At 34.9% G+C, this 17702-nt stretch overlaps 1 protein-coding gene across 1 annotated transcript in view; it reads right to left on the reverse strand.

The window, feature by feature from the left end:
* The window catches only part of LOC124537948, a 50977-nt gene extending 35128 nt beyond the window's left edge, over nucleotides 1-15849 (reverse strand). Inside the window, exons 1-2 of the mRNA XM_047114938.1 lie at nucleotides 14068-15849; nucleotides 2584-2740 (exon numbers count right to left, since the gene is read on the reverse strand). Coding sequence (XP_046970894.1) covers nucleotides 2584-2740; nucleotides 14068-15684 — 1774 coding nt within the window. The 5' untranslated portion in view covers nucleotides 15685-15849. The remainder of the gene's footprint in view (nucleotides 1-2583; nucleotides 2741-14067) is intronic.
* Nucleotides 15850-17702: the final 1853 nt, after the last annotated feature.

The raw sequence follows: 17702 nt of genomic DNA on the forward strand, positions 1-17702 counted from the left end.
AAACGTGATTTGTTTATTTACAGAGAGAAAATAGCCTCGTAATAATAACTTGAACGTATCTTATGGAATAGTTTTATAATCGGTTTATATATGTCTATTTATATAACAGTTACATTTATTGCTGTAATTTTGAATGACTACAAAACTAATACGGCGTATGTTCCATACATATTATCGTTTAAAGTAGGGTTGCTGAGGATTCCTCTTCCGCTTCCTCATAATGCAAAAGTTCCGCAATATTTTGGGTTCCTCAACCGATACCGCTTCCTCATAAATAAAAATTAAAAATCCTCTTCCTCTATCGCTTCCTCAAAATTTAAGAGCAATTTATGAGGAATCTGGAGCTATAGTAGACACATCACCCACCGCTTCCACGTTTAGTAATAGAGGAGAGGTGCGTGTTACTAAAGCTACTATTAAATAACGACATTAAAAAAAACTAATTAATATGCATTCTTTTATGGTGGAAAAATGATCCGAAATATTTGGGAGCTTTAGGGCAATACCTATCTTCTCCTCCATCAAGTATGCCCAGCGAACGACGTTTTAGCAGTGTTGGATTAGTACGAGTATATAATGAGTATTCAATTCCTTTATTTTGATTAATAAAATAATTGACTTAAGTAATTAATAAAGATATAAAGACTGCACTTTTTTTAGTGTATGTATGTTATGTACAGACAGGACAACGGCTTTTCGGTTGGGTCCGCTAGTATTTATATTTTCCTATCTTCCTAATCCGCTCTCTCTGCCGCTTCCTCATCCGCATCCTCTTATTCGAAAAATATCCTCATCCTCATCCGCATCCTCTAAATTTGCGTTCGAAAAATCCTCTTCCCCCTCCTCTTCCTCATAATCACTTCCTCAACAACCCTAGTTTAAAGTCGACAAATATTTCAGTCCACTGTATAAGCTCGTAATGTCACACGGGCGGCGTCGGGTGACGTCACGGCGCGTCACGCTTGCGTAACGGACGGACTACGTATATATTTAAAGGCGGTCATTTGCAAATAGCACATGTCTTGCATGTGTCAATGTATTTATAGAAACACTCGAGTAGGTCACCTGTGGCTACATTTTTTAGCTTCATTAGCGTTTGCAGGAATCCTTGTTCTCTATTTATAAAGCTAAACAAGCTCGTTGCATACATAAAGACAAACCTCATCTATCAAGCAATTAAACTCTATTTCCTACCCAATACGAACATCTTCAATATTAGCAAAATGAACTAAACGAACGATGTAATTTATGTTAATGCCACAAAGTGTTCATTCATTCACCAACTTTGATTATAATTATATTATTTGACTGAAAAAGACGACGCTTTCTTCCACAATTTACAAGAAATACTCACATAGAACCAAAACATTACTTTTACAAAACATATAATTATATAGAAGCAGTAACAGACAAAGATCTCCTCGCCTTTTGATTGAGTTTATCCCAATACGTGTGTGGACATACATGTGACAGATTGTCACCCAACACATGCGTTTTCACACATTAAAATACAGTGGGGATTGTTCTAGTTTGCACGTGAATCATTGCATTCACGTTTTCCAATCACTGGACCATCTCGACTTTTTTCTTTAAACTTTATGAAATATTTCAAATTCAATTATATAAAATTCTTTAAATCATCAAGACTGAGTCAACACGTCATAATATTAACATCCCAAAAGATAAACTGATCCGACCATTCACTGTGAAACTTGTCAAAGTTGTAAAACCAATTCGAAATGAGTAACAGCCAGCAATAACGTGGATTTGAAGACACTAGACTCAAATTATTAAAATCGTATAAATCTCATTCTTAAGATAAAATGGTGACTGGCATTCGACCAAATTTCACAACCGTTGATGGCTCGATCTTAGCTTTAGTAAATATTGGTGTATAGATGGACTTTTGCCTGATTAATTAAGTGATAGGAAGGATATTGATTTGAAACTATGACCCAAAAAATACGACTTAAGATGGAAGAAAAATATCTTTGAAAGACTTTTCGAAGCGTTATCTTTTCTTTATTCAATAAATGTTGGCTTTCGTTCACTGTACCAAAAAATAATGTCGCCCTTTATAAATAAAATATATAATTTATTTAAATAAACAAATTCAATATTTCATATTATATTTGTTGAATTCATTTTATCATTTTTAAATAGTTTTTGTGTAAGCTTTTCACGAGACATTTTATCTCAATAGCTTTGTACCGGAAATATCGATCAGGTCGCACTTTGTGTTTTATAGGTTTTAAGAAATTAAAGGTTGACATATTTAATGTGTTTAAACACTCTTGTGACGAAATACTGTTTAAAAAACTAAATAGCATCTAATTATAATGTAGACGAATACTTTAAAATAATAATGATATACCTTTTCAGCCTAGAACACCGAGATACCGTTTGGTGAAGATTTTGTATCCAATTTCTATAACTTTTCATCAGATAGTACTGAACTGCAGTTCATCAAAGTCTATGCCGTTTAAAAAACTCGTATTTCTATAAATATTTGGTATTTAATCTTAAATTGATCTATTTCAGAAAAGTTTTCATTATATTTAGTTCAACAATTAAAATATTTACCTTCAGGTATCTTGATAGTGGTTCCAAGGTTGAGCTGCTGCAACCTCGCTAACGCTGCTTGCTGCAGCGCCCGCCTCTCGACCTCGGTGAGGGTGAGCAGGGACGTGTCAGCCAGCCGAACGCACCGCCCACTGCCGTCTGCCCAGCAACAACTGCCCTGCACAACGCGTCACGTCACCACACCGGAATATTATAATATTGGGTCTTTATGAATCATTTAACTGACCCATTGTATTATTACGTAAAATAACCTGTTGTTTTTTAATAACCAATTGTTAGGTATGGAAAACACTTGTTGGTAAGTGTTTTCAACTGCAAATAGAAACTGGTACTCTAAGATGATATTAATCATACATAATGATGTATCAATGCGCCACCAACCTGGAGAACTAAGATGTTATATCCCTTGTGCTTATAGGTACTCTGGGTCACTCACCCTTCAAACCGGAATACAACAATACTAAATATTGCGGAATACAACAATACTAAATTTTAGGGTAGATTTAATTTTATGTGGAACCCTAGCCCTATCTAGACGATCATGGACAAAGATCTACAACCGATCGAAGATAAGGTAAGTAAAAATAATATATCTCATTACAAATCTAATTATGTAATTAGTTTTCTATCCACTCAATGCAATCATTCAAACTCAATTAATTAAAAGAAAGTACTTTGGATGTATAGGATACAACAGTGGCAAAATAATACGTGCATTAAAATACTTGAATAGAGAGTATTCTGATTTTAATTTAATGAATTCGTAATCATTAGTTTTATGTGATTTAATAAAGTACTAGATCTAGGGTACTAGATCTAGTACTAGGGTTTTGTCAAGATTTTTTTAGGAATTACGAAACTTATGACAGGTTTTGTTTTGATTTCATTTCATTGTAAGTCACTCATCTGCGAGTCACTCAGCTACATTTGCGCCAAAATTATGAAACATTATTCAAATGAAATTTTTGGAGTTTGTCGATACCAAGTTACCTAAATTTTGTTAAATTTATTTTTATATAAGAGTAGTCTTTCTAAACAGACCAATACGCAAACGCAATTTTTTTCGCTCTCAAAAGTAATTATTGGTTAAATTAAACAATTTAGTAAATTTCATAATAATCATATGTAATTTTCTCATCTGCGATTGGAACTCTTCAAAATGAGACCAGAACCTATTTTTTAAATATACATAATGGCTTAATTCTAAATCTTAAAACATCGTAAAGAAAAGCATCAAATTTGAATTGTTGATAGCCAAAAATATAGTACCGCTTCAGAAAGAAACACCTCGAATCGGAGTACAATTGGCGAAAGAATATCGATAAAGGAAAAAAACTGATAGCAACGTTTGCCTTCTCATAATTAGTGACTTCAAGATTATTATATTAAGAGATTTCTATCAACAATAGTTATACTATCTCGTTCTATCTGAAGCTATTTAAAATGATTTCGGTTCGAATGCTGATCTAACGGAAATTATAACCCGATATATCGAAATGATTACGTTAGACACGCCTACCGAGCGTGAAATAGCTTCTTAACTGCCTACTTCGCGCGTTTAATATTTTTTCAAACAATTTCGGATCAAAGGAGCAACAGTTAGTAATAAACAAACAAGGTGCGAAGCAGTTATCGTTACCAGACCATCATTAATGTCACGACAGTGTAGCATTTTGCATAAATATGGAAGACTTTAGAATCTTATAGTTTACGTTTTTCTTTGTAACGTAATCGATTTATGTGAATAACTGTAAACGATCGTTGAATCAGACTTCATAGGAGTAATCAACTTTATTAATAAAATACGTTTATATTAATTGTGCTTCCGATTTTTATCGCATGGCGTTGTGTGTCTTAATCCTTATGCGTTTGTAACATCTTTAAAAAGTCTGGAGGGATGCTTATTTTTTAGCCCAGAGAATTGGAATTGCGATTCAACGGGAAATGGCTGCTAGTATTCTTGACACCGTAACACGTAGTCAAGATAGTATATATTTAAGGACTTAATGACTCTGAATTTCGTAGCAGTTTGGCTTTTAAGATGTCATTGTGAATTTTAGTCCGATATATCAATTGTAAACGAAACAATAAATAAGTCTTATTTTAGTTGCATTACATTTGACGAGTACAAACAGAAAATAGTACTTGATTTTTAGCAGTGATCCTGTTATTATTTATTTCATTAGGTTCTGCTGTTCTAATATTATTAGTGGATGACAAATTTTGATTATTTTTTTTTGACGCTATTTTATTTTCACTACTCAATCGATCATTAAATTTTACCTACACGTTGTTAGGAGTACAGAAAATACCTTGCACCTAATCTAACCCCTGACCTATCGCGAGCGGACACTTTTATCGGACAAAATATTAACAAACGTTTTAAGTGTTCATTTGCAATGTGAAATAATACTTTTTATTAGTCCACTGTATTTTCGACCTATCAACTTTGCCATATAACAGAAACAATATTTCCAAAATATAGATAATTTAAATATTTACCTTTCGAAAGGACAAAGATAACTGACAATAGAGTGTCACTGGGCGTCCAATGAAAAAACGATGTGAGTCAGTTCGAGTGATATATATGTTATGTCTGAAAGCGAGCCCACGCACACAGTTTCAGTGGAGCGGATCGTTGCAGCGTGTAACGCTATTTTAAATGTAATTATTCAAATTACATTTGTGTTGTCAAGGGCTTTTAATGTTAAGATAAGTTCAAAGGGAAAATGAGAAAATAGGAGCATTTATTTCACGTCTTACAGAAGGACAGGGCTCACACAAAATTAATAATACACTGTAAGTAACTTAAAACCCTGGCAGCTCAGCGAGTTGAGATAATAGGTCAGTAACCTTTTATGGTGCACTACATCATATGGAAATTGTCTGTAGGTTATTGGTCGCGAGCCATGAGAAACAACTGACTTGGTTAGTTATAGTCGCGAGTAATTCCTATTTAAATTTCTAATTAATGGAGTAGACATTACAATATATATAGTAACTTGAAATTAAATGTTGTATCATTATAAAATAAAGATTATTTTGATTTTTGAACATGCGGCGGCGCTGTGGTTCTGATTGATAATGAAAATAATTCGCTTTAAACTCTCATTGGTTTGGAGATGAATCCATGTCCTCCAAACATGTGGGTCAGACTATGGAATATATATAAATCTCTGTGAAAGATAGTACCCTGAATGGAGAAACCCGAACGCGTCTTGTACGTTGCCGATAAGATTAAGATCATGTAGCTCCCTCGGATAACAAAACAACTTAACTTTATATACTTTATATTTATTTTGTTTGATTTATAACACTTTAAGTTCTAATTTACTTAATTAGCATAAAATACAGTATGACTCAAAAAGTCTTTATTAAATTGATGTTTATTCAAAATTTGTATAACAACGCGTAAAACGACAAGATACTCGCATATATTTTATGAGAAAACTGTAATATAATAACTATCCATACGTAATGTATCTTGTTACTTTATCAAAATCAAAATATTCGTTCTTAAAGTTAGCTAACTATACGAACACATTTGAATCGTCATGTTAGAGTGTCAGATTATGTGTAAAGCTACAATCGATTGGAAATGTGTATTCTATCGAGAAGAACCGGCAAAAACTTAGTAGTTAGGTACTGTTTTCAACCAATTTAATTACAGGGTATGTAAGTAAAGTAGAATACAATTTTTATATTTGTTGTGGTTGTAATCAAGAACATCTATGATGGTCTTATTCATACACTGAATAACGACGTTTTAAGCTTGGTCTCGTAACGAAAGCTTACAATGAGTATATGAATTTGTACATAAGAGTGCTTTTCTTTTCATTTTCAGCTTTATCTTAAATGTTATTTAGAGGCTTTCTTCTTTCGAATTATTGATAAATTATACCAAAAGAGATAAATCAGTAGTAGTGACTTAAGTTTTCGGTACACAGTTTATAAGTAAGTGTCTTTTTACTTTGTTCTTTTTAGAGTTAGAGCCAAAAGATAAATCGGTATATTATTATATAATTCAGGATTACACAATACGTAAGGCCTCGAATGTTAGAGGGAGTTTTCCAGAATTAATTTTAGAAAATACATTGCCAGAAAACATGCCTGAGTTATTGTTACAGTACAATAAGATAGTTACTTAGTCGTAATTCCTGAAGCTTAATAAGTCATGTAAGCGCTGTTAGACATATTAACCTAACATAAAAAATGATCACCTCGGAACGTGAGATGATATGTCTCTTGTGTTCTGCTGTTGTAACTACAGGGATGTAGCACACAACAACAATACAAAGTATTGCTTCTTAGTGATTGAATATGTATAGGAAGATTGCAAGGTACCTACGCAGACACGCTTGCACATAACCCTACCAAGGGAAATATTGATTTATTTACTAATCTGCTTTCAGATTTGTAAAATTTTAATTTGAAAAAATGATAAATTTTGGATGTATGCCTTTTTTGAATTGGTAGTCTATTTGGGTCACCTATATACAGTTCGACTTCCACGTGTACGTTTTAAATAAGAGTAACAATCTCTATCAGAATAGACATCTGACTGAAGATGCTTAGAAATAAATGATTCCAAGATCTCGCGTAATCATTAAGTGTTTTATGTAATGTATGCAATTTTATATACTTCTGAAAAGAGTAATTATTTAATTCCTTCGGATCGAAAGGATCGTAATGTTTAATTAACCAAACATATCCAAATAAGTTTATTTAAATAAAAACATTTTATTTCATATGAACTATCAGATTTATACTCTCATACTTTAATATTATAATGCGAAAGTGACTACCTGTCTGTTTCGCTTTCACGCCCTAAACACTGGACCTATTCAAATGAAATTAGGTACATAAATAGTCTAAAGCCTGAGAAGGGAAATAGGCCAATGATGTTCTAGTAAACAGATATGTTATTAACGCGCAAAAAGTGAAGACTAGAAAACGTCCTAGTTTGCCTTTAGTCGTTTTACGTAGTAATACGTTATAATACATCATAATTACGTAGTAATCCGTTTTGCGTAATTAAAACATCTAGTTATCCCTTTTTCTTATTGTTTTTATCAAGTAAAAGGGATAGCCTTTTTACTTGTAACGAAATGTAAAATAAACGGTCCCCGGCGCGGCACACTTTTTTCTGTTGTTTAGTATGGATATAACAAATCTGTTTATTAGAATATCATTGATATAGACCTTTTTTTATTGGAAAAAAAGTTTGTAATTTGTTAAAAGGGGGGGATGAAAGGTCCTATGAAAGTTTTGTCATTATAACATGACGCATACAACTTATATTTTAGGCTGTTGATCTACACTATATTTAAAATAACATATCATGACATCCACTAAGGAGTTTTTCTACCCCTAAATGTATGAAATACACACAAATGTGGTATACAAAGAGGTCTTTCATGAACGCACATATTCTACGCGAGCAAAGCCGGGGTAACTAGTATTAGATTAGATTAGATATTTAAAAGCCGTGAAAAAACGCATATCAATAAATAAACAAAATTGAACGACTAGTCCGCAACACAGTCGTGTTAAATTTTCATCGCCTCTCGCGCAATCAAGACGAGATAGTCATCTCATTAACAATTGAGTTATAGTTGACATGAGAAAACTGTGATAAAAAAATAAACTATTTCGACAACATCAAAGTCAAACCATGACATATATTATATCTCTAAATACCTATACAGTTTGTGACTAAATATTATGCTTATTGGACTTAAGAAAGTGATAATAAATTCCGTGATATATTTGTTTTATATTTTGAAGTAAAATATTTAAAAAATAATCATTTGAATTTAATAATATTGTTTTTGAGAGATTAGTTGGCCTTAGGGATAAGCATTTCAACGAAATTCTCCCACCAAGTATGCCAGTTGGCATTGGAGCAGCGTGGTAGTATATTCTCCAAATCTTCTACTCAAAGTGAGAGGAGCCCTTAGCCCAGCAGTGTCTGTTATCACAAACTGTTTAGAATTATAATATAGATGGATCTTTTAAATTACTTAATAAAATTCCAGTTGTACACGTAAATACTAAACGAAGATTTTAGGTTTAAAGCGCGGACTTAAATTAAAAAAACTAAGCATTTTCTGGTTTAATATATTTTGTATCAGTGCTTTATTTATTTACATTATGACATTACTTAATATTATTTATTTATGAATTAGCCTTTTTAAGATTGCCCAGATTAATATGATTGCTGTAACATCAAATATCAGAACGCAAGTGTGCAGAACTGGGAGCGTGTTTATTAAATGTACAAAGAACAGATCTTGTCATGAAATACATCTAAAATAATCAGTGATTTTTTTTTAAATACAAATACAGTCATATTAATAGCAAATTAACAAAATAACATTCGACTTTTACTGCAATCTCTACCAGTTCCAAGTAATGTTTTAAAAGTGAATTTATTCGCGTTCTAGAAAGTGTAATTTGTGTAGAATTATGGGCTGTGTAGCTTAGCGAAGCGCGAAAAGAACTATGTGGATCTAACGTCTAAATAGTTTTGAGGTTAACAGATATTGCAATGCGTGAGTGTTTATTTTTTAGGCCAAAATATATACTTCTAAACAGCCGGACTGAATATGTACTTGTTCGTACGGGAATTTCTATTCAATATATATGTATCAACAACAATTGATAAGAAATAATAAACACTCCTTATATTTCCAATGCTCCACCAACCTTGGGACCTATGATGGTCTGACCCTTTATAACCCAACAATCCCATGGTTTCCTGTTCGACGGTAGAATATCGGATGAGTCGCTCGTCCGGATTGGTCTACACAACAACTGTTTTTTTTTATATAATATACCTTTATAAGGTAAAAATAGGTAAAAATGCAATTTGACTTACAAAGAACGCCACGTTTTTTTTCTTATACGTTTATTTAAATATTTCTATAATCTTTCTACTATTTTTAAACCCATAGGTATTTCTTAATTGCAAAATAAAGCAATTTGGGCACCGATTAAAAGAAATGCGTAATTTACTTTAATTGAACCGTACATTTACCTTGACAAATAAATCTAAAGTCATGTGCTAACTTATTAGAATTTTTTAGTTCAGATAAATGAGTTGGACTTAGACAAAAACGAAACTACTGTTAAAAGATATCTGTACCTACAAATATATATTCTTAATATGTATATTTTCAAGATCCAACAATGATTTGTCCTAAATTCTTACTAAATCTAGTTGGTTCCGCGACCTGTGTGTTTATGAAAATATATATCTTTTCGAAACGATCAATATACCTAAATGTGGCAGGCAACTAATTTAATAAGGCATATAATAAAGCGCCCATCCAATGTACGGCGGCGTTCAACCAGATGTCTGAATTCTATCACCTTAGTGTTCATCACTTTAGGGGTGATCGGTTGGTCACCGAGAAATTGCGAAATTATTGATAAACATTTATTGTAAGAGTCCGTCTTCTATAGAAAGGAGATGTTTTGGCTCTAATTCTGGTTAATCGGCACAGTTAAGTACAGAAGCAAAGCTGTTCATTGAAAAAATAGTGCAACCACTTTCCTGTGACGTAAACACTAAAATTCTGAATATCACGTATGAAAAAATTCGAAACTCATCACAGAATATAAGCGATAAAAAAATTAATACAATAATGCTATCAATATGTGTCATAACTCATAACATTATGAATTACACAATTATAATTAAAGCGTACATTTACCTAACGAAACAATTACATTCAAATGCGTTCAACACAATGTTTTGATTATTGTTTGTTAATTCGTTTATATAATACATTACTCGTGGATTCAAGTGAATCATCATGGTGTTTGCTCAATCAATAAACAGCCTGTAAACATGTCATTGTAGACCTAGGATCTTCTCTAATTTTAAGATGTGTTAAGACCAAAATGTGCCTCAAATAAATGTCAATAGATGGTGTTGATCAATGAGTTTCTAAATCAAAATTTGAGCCTGTAATCTCGACCGTACCGATCAATCCCTATATACATTGACGAAATAATTTGTGACTTTTTGCATTAATAAAAGCCAAAAAGAAAAAAGTTTCTAAATGCACTCAAATAATCCGATGGTTAGAAAACGGATTCACTTGCTTTACATGCAGCCGGATTGTGATGCTGCTAACTTTCTTTCTCAAGATATTCCTGAGAATAACTTAACAGAGAATCTCATCTCGCTCTATCTACATTTAATTGCTAATACATGTATTTGAGCATAGGATCTTAGAGTATGTAGTCTTACAAATTAGCCACTAAACCTACAAAGCTGCATATGCATTTCTCAAGCAATAGCAATCACACTGTCTTATAACTTCAACAGATACACAGAACTCAGAATGGTCCACAAGCACGTGATTATGACATGTTCTATTTTCAAAAATCATTCAAATATTACTCGATTTAATTGCACAGTAATTGGTTATTAAAATAAACCGTGTAATTGCCTTTTCGCTTATTTACTCATAAGCGCTCAGAAACTAAAGCAGTAAACAACACGGCTATCAGCTGGATCTAGACCCGCCTAACACGTGCAACTTCCTACGTGAGTGATAAATAGCGCTACCAAATGCGCCTCGCAATGATGAATATTAGAAATTCCGCGAGAAAGACTAATTCGATTTATAATATTAAACATTTGAATCATTTTTAGAGATACTAACTTAGGCATACGATTTTATTATCGTTCAATTAATATAATTTACTTAAAATTATGACCAAAAATGTAATAGGATGTACTAAAATGATCCAGTGCTCAAGTATAATATTTTTTTTTTATCTTAATGCATTCTTGCTCAGTGGTGGATATATCCGTTTATCACAATATGTCGAAAAGAAAATCAGCATTATTAAAGTGAAGTGATAAAGTTCATAGCCTAAGCCCAGCTGGAACAATACGAGATTTTGAATCGTCGATATTTAAATAATACCTTTCGGAAAGCAGCCTCCAGCAAGAAGAAACGGTTTATTATATTATATATTAGCGTCACAAGCTTCGCAAGGTTGGGCATGAGTTATTTTTTATAGTTTTTCGTCTCATTTATATATTTTTTGTTTTATCCGACATGTTTATCAATTGCCGTCATATTGCAATTTGTTTACTTAAAAACCTTCATTAGGAATCCCTCTGTCTATTATTCAAATCAAATTAAAATAAGTTCTGTAAATTCGGAGTTTATCGCGAACATACAGAGAGCAGACGCGGCCGGGGGACTGTTGTTGTTGTTGAATGTTGTTTTATATTTAATGAATATTATGTATCGCAAATCATCTCAACAAAACCAATATATTGCGTGAATTCGATAGCAGTCGCTCAAGCGGTTTAAAGATTACCAATCAACATACGAATTTAGTATATGAGATGGAGCATAAATATTATATAGATAGAGAGAGTATAGTTAATTACAAAAACTAATTGTTCCTATTGAACGACAGCAAAGAGTTAGTCTTGTTTTTAAAGTAATCCCCGAAAGCGTTCAAAATTGTATATTATTATTAAACTAGTCTTCGTCCGCGTTTTAGGGGTTTGTTTTCATGTGTTATGCAAAAAAGCATCCGATGTCCTTCCTTGGAGCTTAAGTTTGCTTCATACCAAATTTCATCATATTCGGTTCAGTGATTTGGTCGTGAAAGACCAACAGTCAGGCAGACAGAGATACTTTCATATTTATAGTATTAGTAGAGATGAACAGATTTAATTATATTTTATAATAACTTCAATTTTGTAATAGCATCTTCATATAATAATGGCTAACAAAAATAATTATACGGCAGTTTATTACCCACTAGAAGCAATAACTTAGGCTTTAGGGCTTTGTAAGCCCGTCTGGGTACTGGGTACACCTTATATGTATATTGTACCGCTAAACAGCAACACTAAATTATTGTATTCTAATTTGAAGGATGGGTGATATCAGTTTAATCACAGGCACAATGGTTTTAGTTTAATTCCTGAGGCAAGTCGCAAATTGGAGTATTGGAGGAAAGATTAATATTTCTTAGGGTACTGTAGCCAAAATGAATGAATGATGATGATCATTCATCATATTTATGTCATTGGTAGGTGGACTGACGATGACCTTAAAGAAAAAAAAATATAGGGTAAATAGAAATATTGCCTATCCTTGATTCCTATGGAATATGTTTTGATCATGTTAAAAAGTCTCAAGACTGATTAGTTTTGTGTGATTTAGGATAGCTTTTCCTCATATCACCGAAACACATCTTAATGACCGTAGGCAATGATAAAAATCTACTCAAATTTATCTTCTTGGGCCAAGGTATACGTTTCTATAACAAAATTCCACGTATGTTTTTAAATTTGCTGTTTTATAAATTCCATTAATTTAAAAAAAAATATGTACATATATGTAGATGATAAAAGCATGGAGCTAACACTTGATGACTTACAGACGGAATTTATTTTATAATTGTGTAATTTAACTAACATGACTGTGTTTTTAAATATTGTGAAAGAGTAATTACTGAGTTTTTTGCCGGGTAACCACAGCCTTTAGACAATGTTATTGGTGTTAATGTGATATAAATGAGCTACCAATTTTGGAAATTAAGGTGTTAGGACCCTGATGTAGTTACACTGGGTCGATGACATTTGCACAAACATTGCTGTTTAGGCGTATTATATATGGCGAATTGGTGTACTTAACGGGATTGCATTGAGTCATATCATCAAGTGAAATAGCTGTATTATATAGCAAAATACAGAAAAATATTTGTTATACTAATGGTATCGTCACGTATTCAAGTATTTAAAAATCAAAATATACTTCATTCGAGAATGCTCTTACAAGCACTTTTTAACAAACTATATTAAGGGGAGCCATCGGTTCGGAATGCAGATTTTACTGAGAATTCAATAATTATTCGAAATATAATGATTAAACTTTATAAATTAAATCCCTATTAAAAATAAAATCATTAAGAAAATGACAAATTCGTATAAAATATGTTAATCTTAAAGGAATTGCTCAACTTATAAAAGTGCCCTGTAAGGCTACAAGCCTACGTAACGCAATGCTACGAAGGGCTACGTGTGCTACGGATGTAGTTATGACATTCATAAGTTAACCTTAAAAAGCGTTAACAGAGTGTGCCTATATAACAAAACTTTTCGTTGGAAAATTAAGTATATCAGAAAATTTTTACGCCAAACAATTCAGTTTGTCAAACAAAATGAATAAATATTTTTACTAATTTACAAAAAATATAATAAATAGGAGTGTAATTTTTCTCATACATTTGGTATTTAGGCTACGTGTTGAAGGATGAGTGTTTGTGTCATGATATTTTTCAACAGTCTTTAGTTTTTTGGATGGCGTTCTCTAAAATTAGCGTAAGATTAGTCATCAATTCCTAATCATGCTCCTAAACAAAACAGTATAAAATTATGACAGTTGATATGTAATGTCAATGTTGTTCTAGATTTTAACAGAATGCATTGCGACTGACCTGAGGAGTCCAGGCGGCTGCAACGCGACTGGAAGACCGGCTTCGGGTGCGCCACAGCCGCTTGCTGACGCTCTGCACAACGCTGCTTGAAGACCGAGACTTCTGCATGCCACCTGCAGGGGGAGCCACTGTTGTTGCATTTCTACCCAATAGGGTTGACAAAAACGAGTGTGACTGAGATGGTGACGGTGGCGAAGTAGGTGTGGAAGCCACTGAAGCAAATTGCAAGTCTCTGTACGTCAAAATCCATCCTTCCTCTGTTTGGCAACCCTTGTTAGGCCCGTCATCATCTACCTCTCCGGGCTGACGAGGTTTGATATTCCGTAAATTTTTGTCGTAATTAATACGCTTGAAGCGATCAGTCTTTTCGGCATCTACACTCTTCTTCCGCGCCATTCTCAAGTATCGCTTGATCGTGTCGCTTACTGACTGAGAGACGTCGTCGTGGTCGACACTCGACCGGCGCCGCGGCCGCCTCTCCGGCGGCGGGCTCGTCGGGCTAGTAGGAACCGTTGCAGCTTCCAATTTCTCCCTGTAAGCGCGTTCCATCTCCTGTAAAACGTCTTCCGAAATAGGAAGAGTTTGCGTACCGACATCCACAAGTTTATCTTCCAACGATTCACCGAAAACCTCAATAAGTGGCGGAGGAGACATCGGTGGCGTTTGTAAATAGTCCTCATCATTGAACCTCGAACCACCAACACCTCGACCCCGAAACACAGAACGCGAGTTTGTCGCACTGAACCCGCTGAACGTTCCAAATCCGGGCGACCCAGCACCGCCTCTACCCCCGCGATACGGCTTAGTCTTACGAAGATCATTATACAGTTTTTTTAACAAATTCCTATCATTTAACAAATCTTGCACTGTATTGTCTCTGTTAGATGTTCGATGATAGTACCTTCCAAGGTTCTCGTGCAGTATTCTCTGTGCAGGATCACTATCGGACTCAGTGGGCCCGCGCTCCGACTGACGCTTAAGGTAATTTCGCAACGCGTGCAAAAGTTCCTCGGATTCGGATAGTCGCGGCGGCCCTTTGTCGTCCTCAATTTTCAGGTACTTGCGTAGTAAATCAACTAACACTCCATCATCGTCTTCTGATCGCACTGAACGAGAAGATGTATTTTTGAATGCATTATTGAATGTCGCACTAGATGACGAAAATCCAGTCGACGGAGGAGATGGCGGCGGCGCCGCGAAAAATTCTCGCCTAAGCTTTGCTATGTCAAAGCGACCACCCGAAGTGTGCGGAATAAACAGCTCGGTGGGTCTCGCGGGTGGCGGAGGTACGTCATCGGACGGCGAGCGTGCTCGCACCGAACCGCCGCGGGCTCTTTTTTTACGGCGTGGCCTCGCTAGTACGCCAGGGTAAGAGCTCTTCCGCCATAGTAAAAAGCGCGGCTCCCTCTGACAAACCTCCTGAAAATATGCTTCGATACGAGGAACATCCTCAGCGCGATTCTGCGCTCCATCCGGGATCAGCCGGCGACCGGCATCGGACATATACTTCCAGGTCTTGCGCGTCAGCAGCCATCGCTCGCGCGGCTTGTCCCGGCGGCGCACGGTCTTGGTCATGGGGTCGGCGAGGTCGAGGCGCGCGGGGCGGCGGCGCTCCATGCCGGCGTCAGGGGCGCGCGCGGGTCCCTCGCCGCATCTCTCGGCCTCGGCGCGCGCACCTGCCCGCGCGAAACTGAACGTTCCTCCGCACCGTTCGAAATATTATGCGCCGAAATAGACGTCCGGTAATAGAGCGGCCGTGAACTGAATATAGGGTGCGCTCGAGCGGCGGCGCTCGGCTCGGCGCGGCGCGGACTGTGCGCTGCGTAAACAAACGGGCGCCCACGCCGTCCGAAGCGCCGCTCCACCCGATCTCCCTCTTGCGCCTGCGCCGGCTGCGGGCTTTCTTGACCTATGCGGTGACAGACCCCATAACCTCAATAGTGCCATTAGTTATAAGTGCCGCTTGTATTACAGTGGAAGTGTTCAATTTTCTTTCAGGTTATCAAAATTATGATTTAATAAATAAGCCCAAGATAATATTAGCTTAGTTCTATTTTAATCGATCGTAAATTATATTATAGATTTAATTCAAGTGATTCACGTAAATATTATGACTTAGTGATATGCACGGAGTGTTGCAATACCGCAAATTGATTTTGATTCAACCTGAACTCAATAGTACGCGCGCAACGATTGTAAATACAATCCTTTCAGTTATTGAATGATCTGTTATAATATTTTTATAATTATATAATATAAAATTAGTCTATTCTAGCCGCCAAAAGCGTGATGGTACCATGATAGTAAGGTGATTGTTTAATCTGAAACGCAAATTAGCATATGACCTTAATGGTCTTAGTGATAGTATTGTTTCATGAAAGTGTAGGTGGTACAAGTAACTTTACCATCAAACAGTAAAACTTTGTTTTACTGTTATTTGATTAGTCGTAGTGGAAACAGTGTAGCAACGTATGATAAGTTACTAATTCTTACGATCTTAGAGCAAATTATAAGAGCATACTGTGTATGAAATGTTTTTATTTCTAAATTAAAAGCTAGGACGGAGACTTACGTATACAAAAAAACTAGTTGGATAGAATAATGATCTAATTAAAGTTTTACAATGAAGGACACGCATAGGAAGAGATACGTTTTTTGGAACATTGTCTCTGTTGGCCTACGCCAAACAGCGTGTCATAGTTACGTGACAATCGGATTACATTCATTGTGTCAACATCACATTGTGTCAACATTGCAAGTTCCATCGCATACTCTTGAGCTAATGCCGAACCCGCTTTTGGCACAATTTTTAGTTACATATTTAAATAGGTTTCGTTACAATTACTCTGAAACATAATGTAGCGAAATAAAGTATCAAAAAATCAAACTTATTATATAAATATGAAAGATGGTTAAATTTTACAGTGCTGATTATAGGCGTAAACTCAAGTATCTATTCTTTCGAGGCGATAACTCGAAGGATCTATAAAACTGACAAAACTAGGAAAGGCATAAAAAAATTAAAGCTCATGTCAAAATAAACAGTAATAAACGCGGCATACTACACAATACAAGATTATATAGAAAAAAACGTGAACTCGGTATCCATGTAATTGCTCTTTACCGACATAATCTGTAATCAATATGGTGGAAAGGAGTAACAGCTGAATTTCTTGAATAAAAAATATTTGGATATTTTTATTTTAAGCTCAACTACTACTTATAACAATAACCAGAGATTATACGAATATTAATATTCTTACAGATAAGACCTAGAAGAGAAATATACGAAAGATTACGCCAGACTTTGGGTCGACTGAGAACTTTTCAGCAGAAGAACTCAATAAATATAATGAAGTATTTCGCGCCAATTTCGGACGTCAGTCTAACCTCAGCACTTCACTTGGCTTGCTATGTTCTAGTAGTGATATCGCCTTTTCTTGATCTATTCGCAAATATCGCAAATACCATTATTTATAAAAAAAATACAATTGTGGTGAAATGCTATTGACTGAATCTGTCTGACTGAATGCAAATACATATTTGCCTTTTTTCTCTTTCATGTGAAGTTAAGCTATTGTTAAGAAATACACTCGAGAGATTGGTCTACGTAGCACATATAATAGAGGACAAGT

Source organism: Vanessa cardui, chromosome 19 (assembly GCF_905220365.1).
Source record: "Vanessa cardui chromosome 19, ilVanCard2.1, whole genome shotgun sequence".
Classification (NCBI taxonomy): Eukaryota; Metazoa; Arthropoda; class Insecta; order Lepidoptera; family Nymphalidae; genus Vanessa; species Vanessa cardui.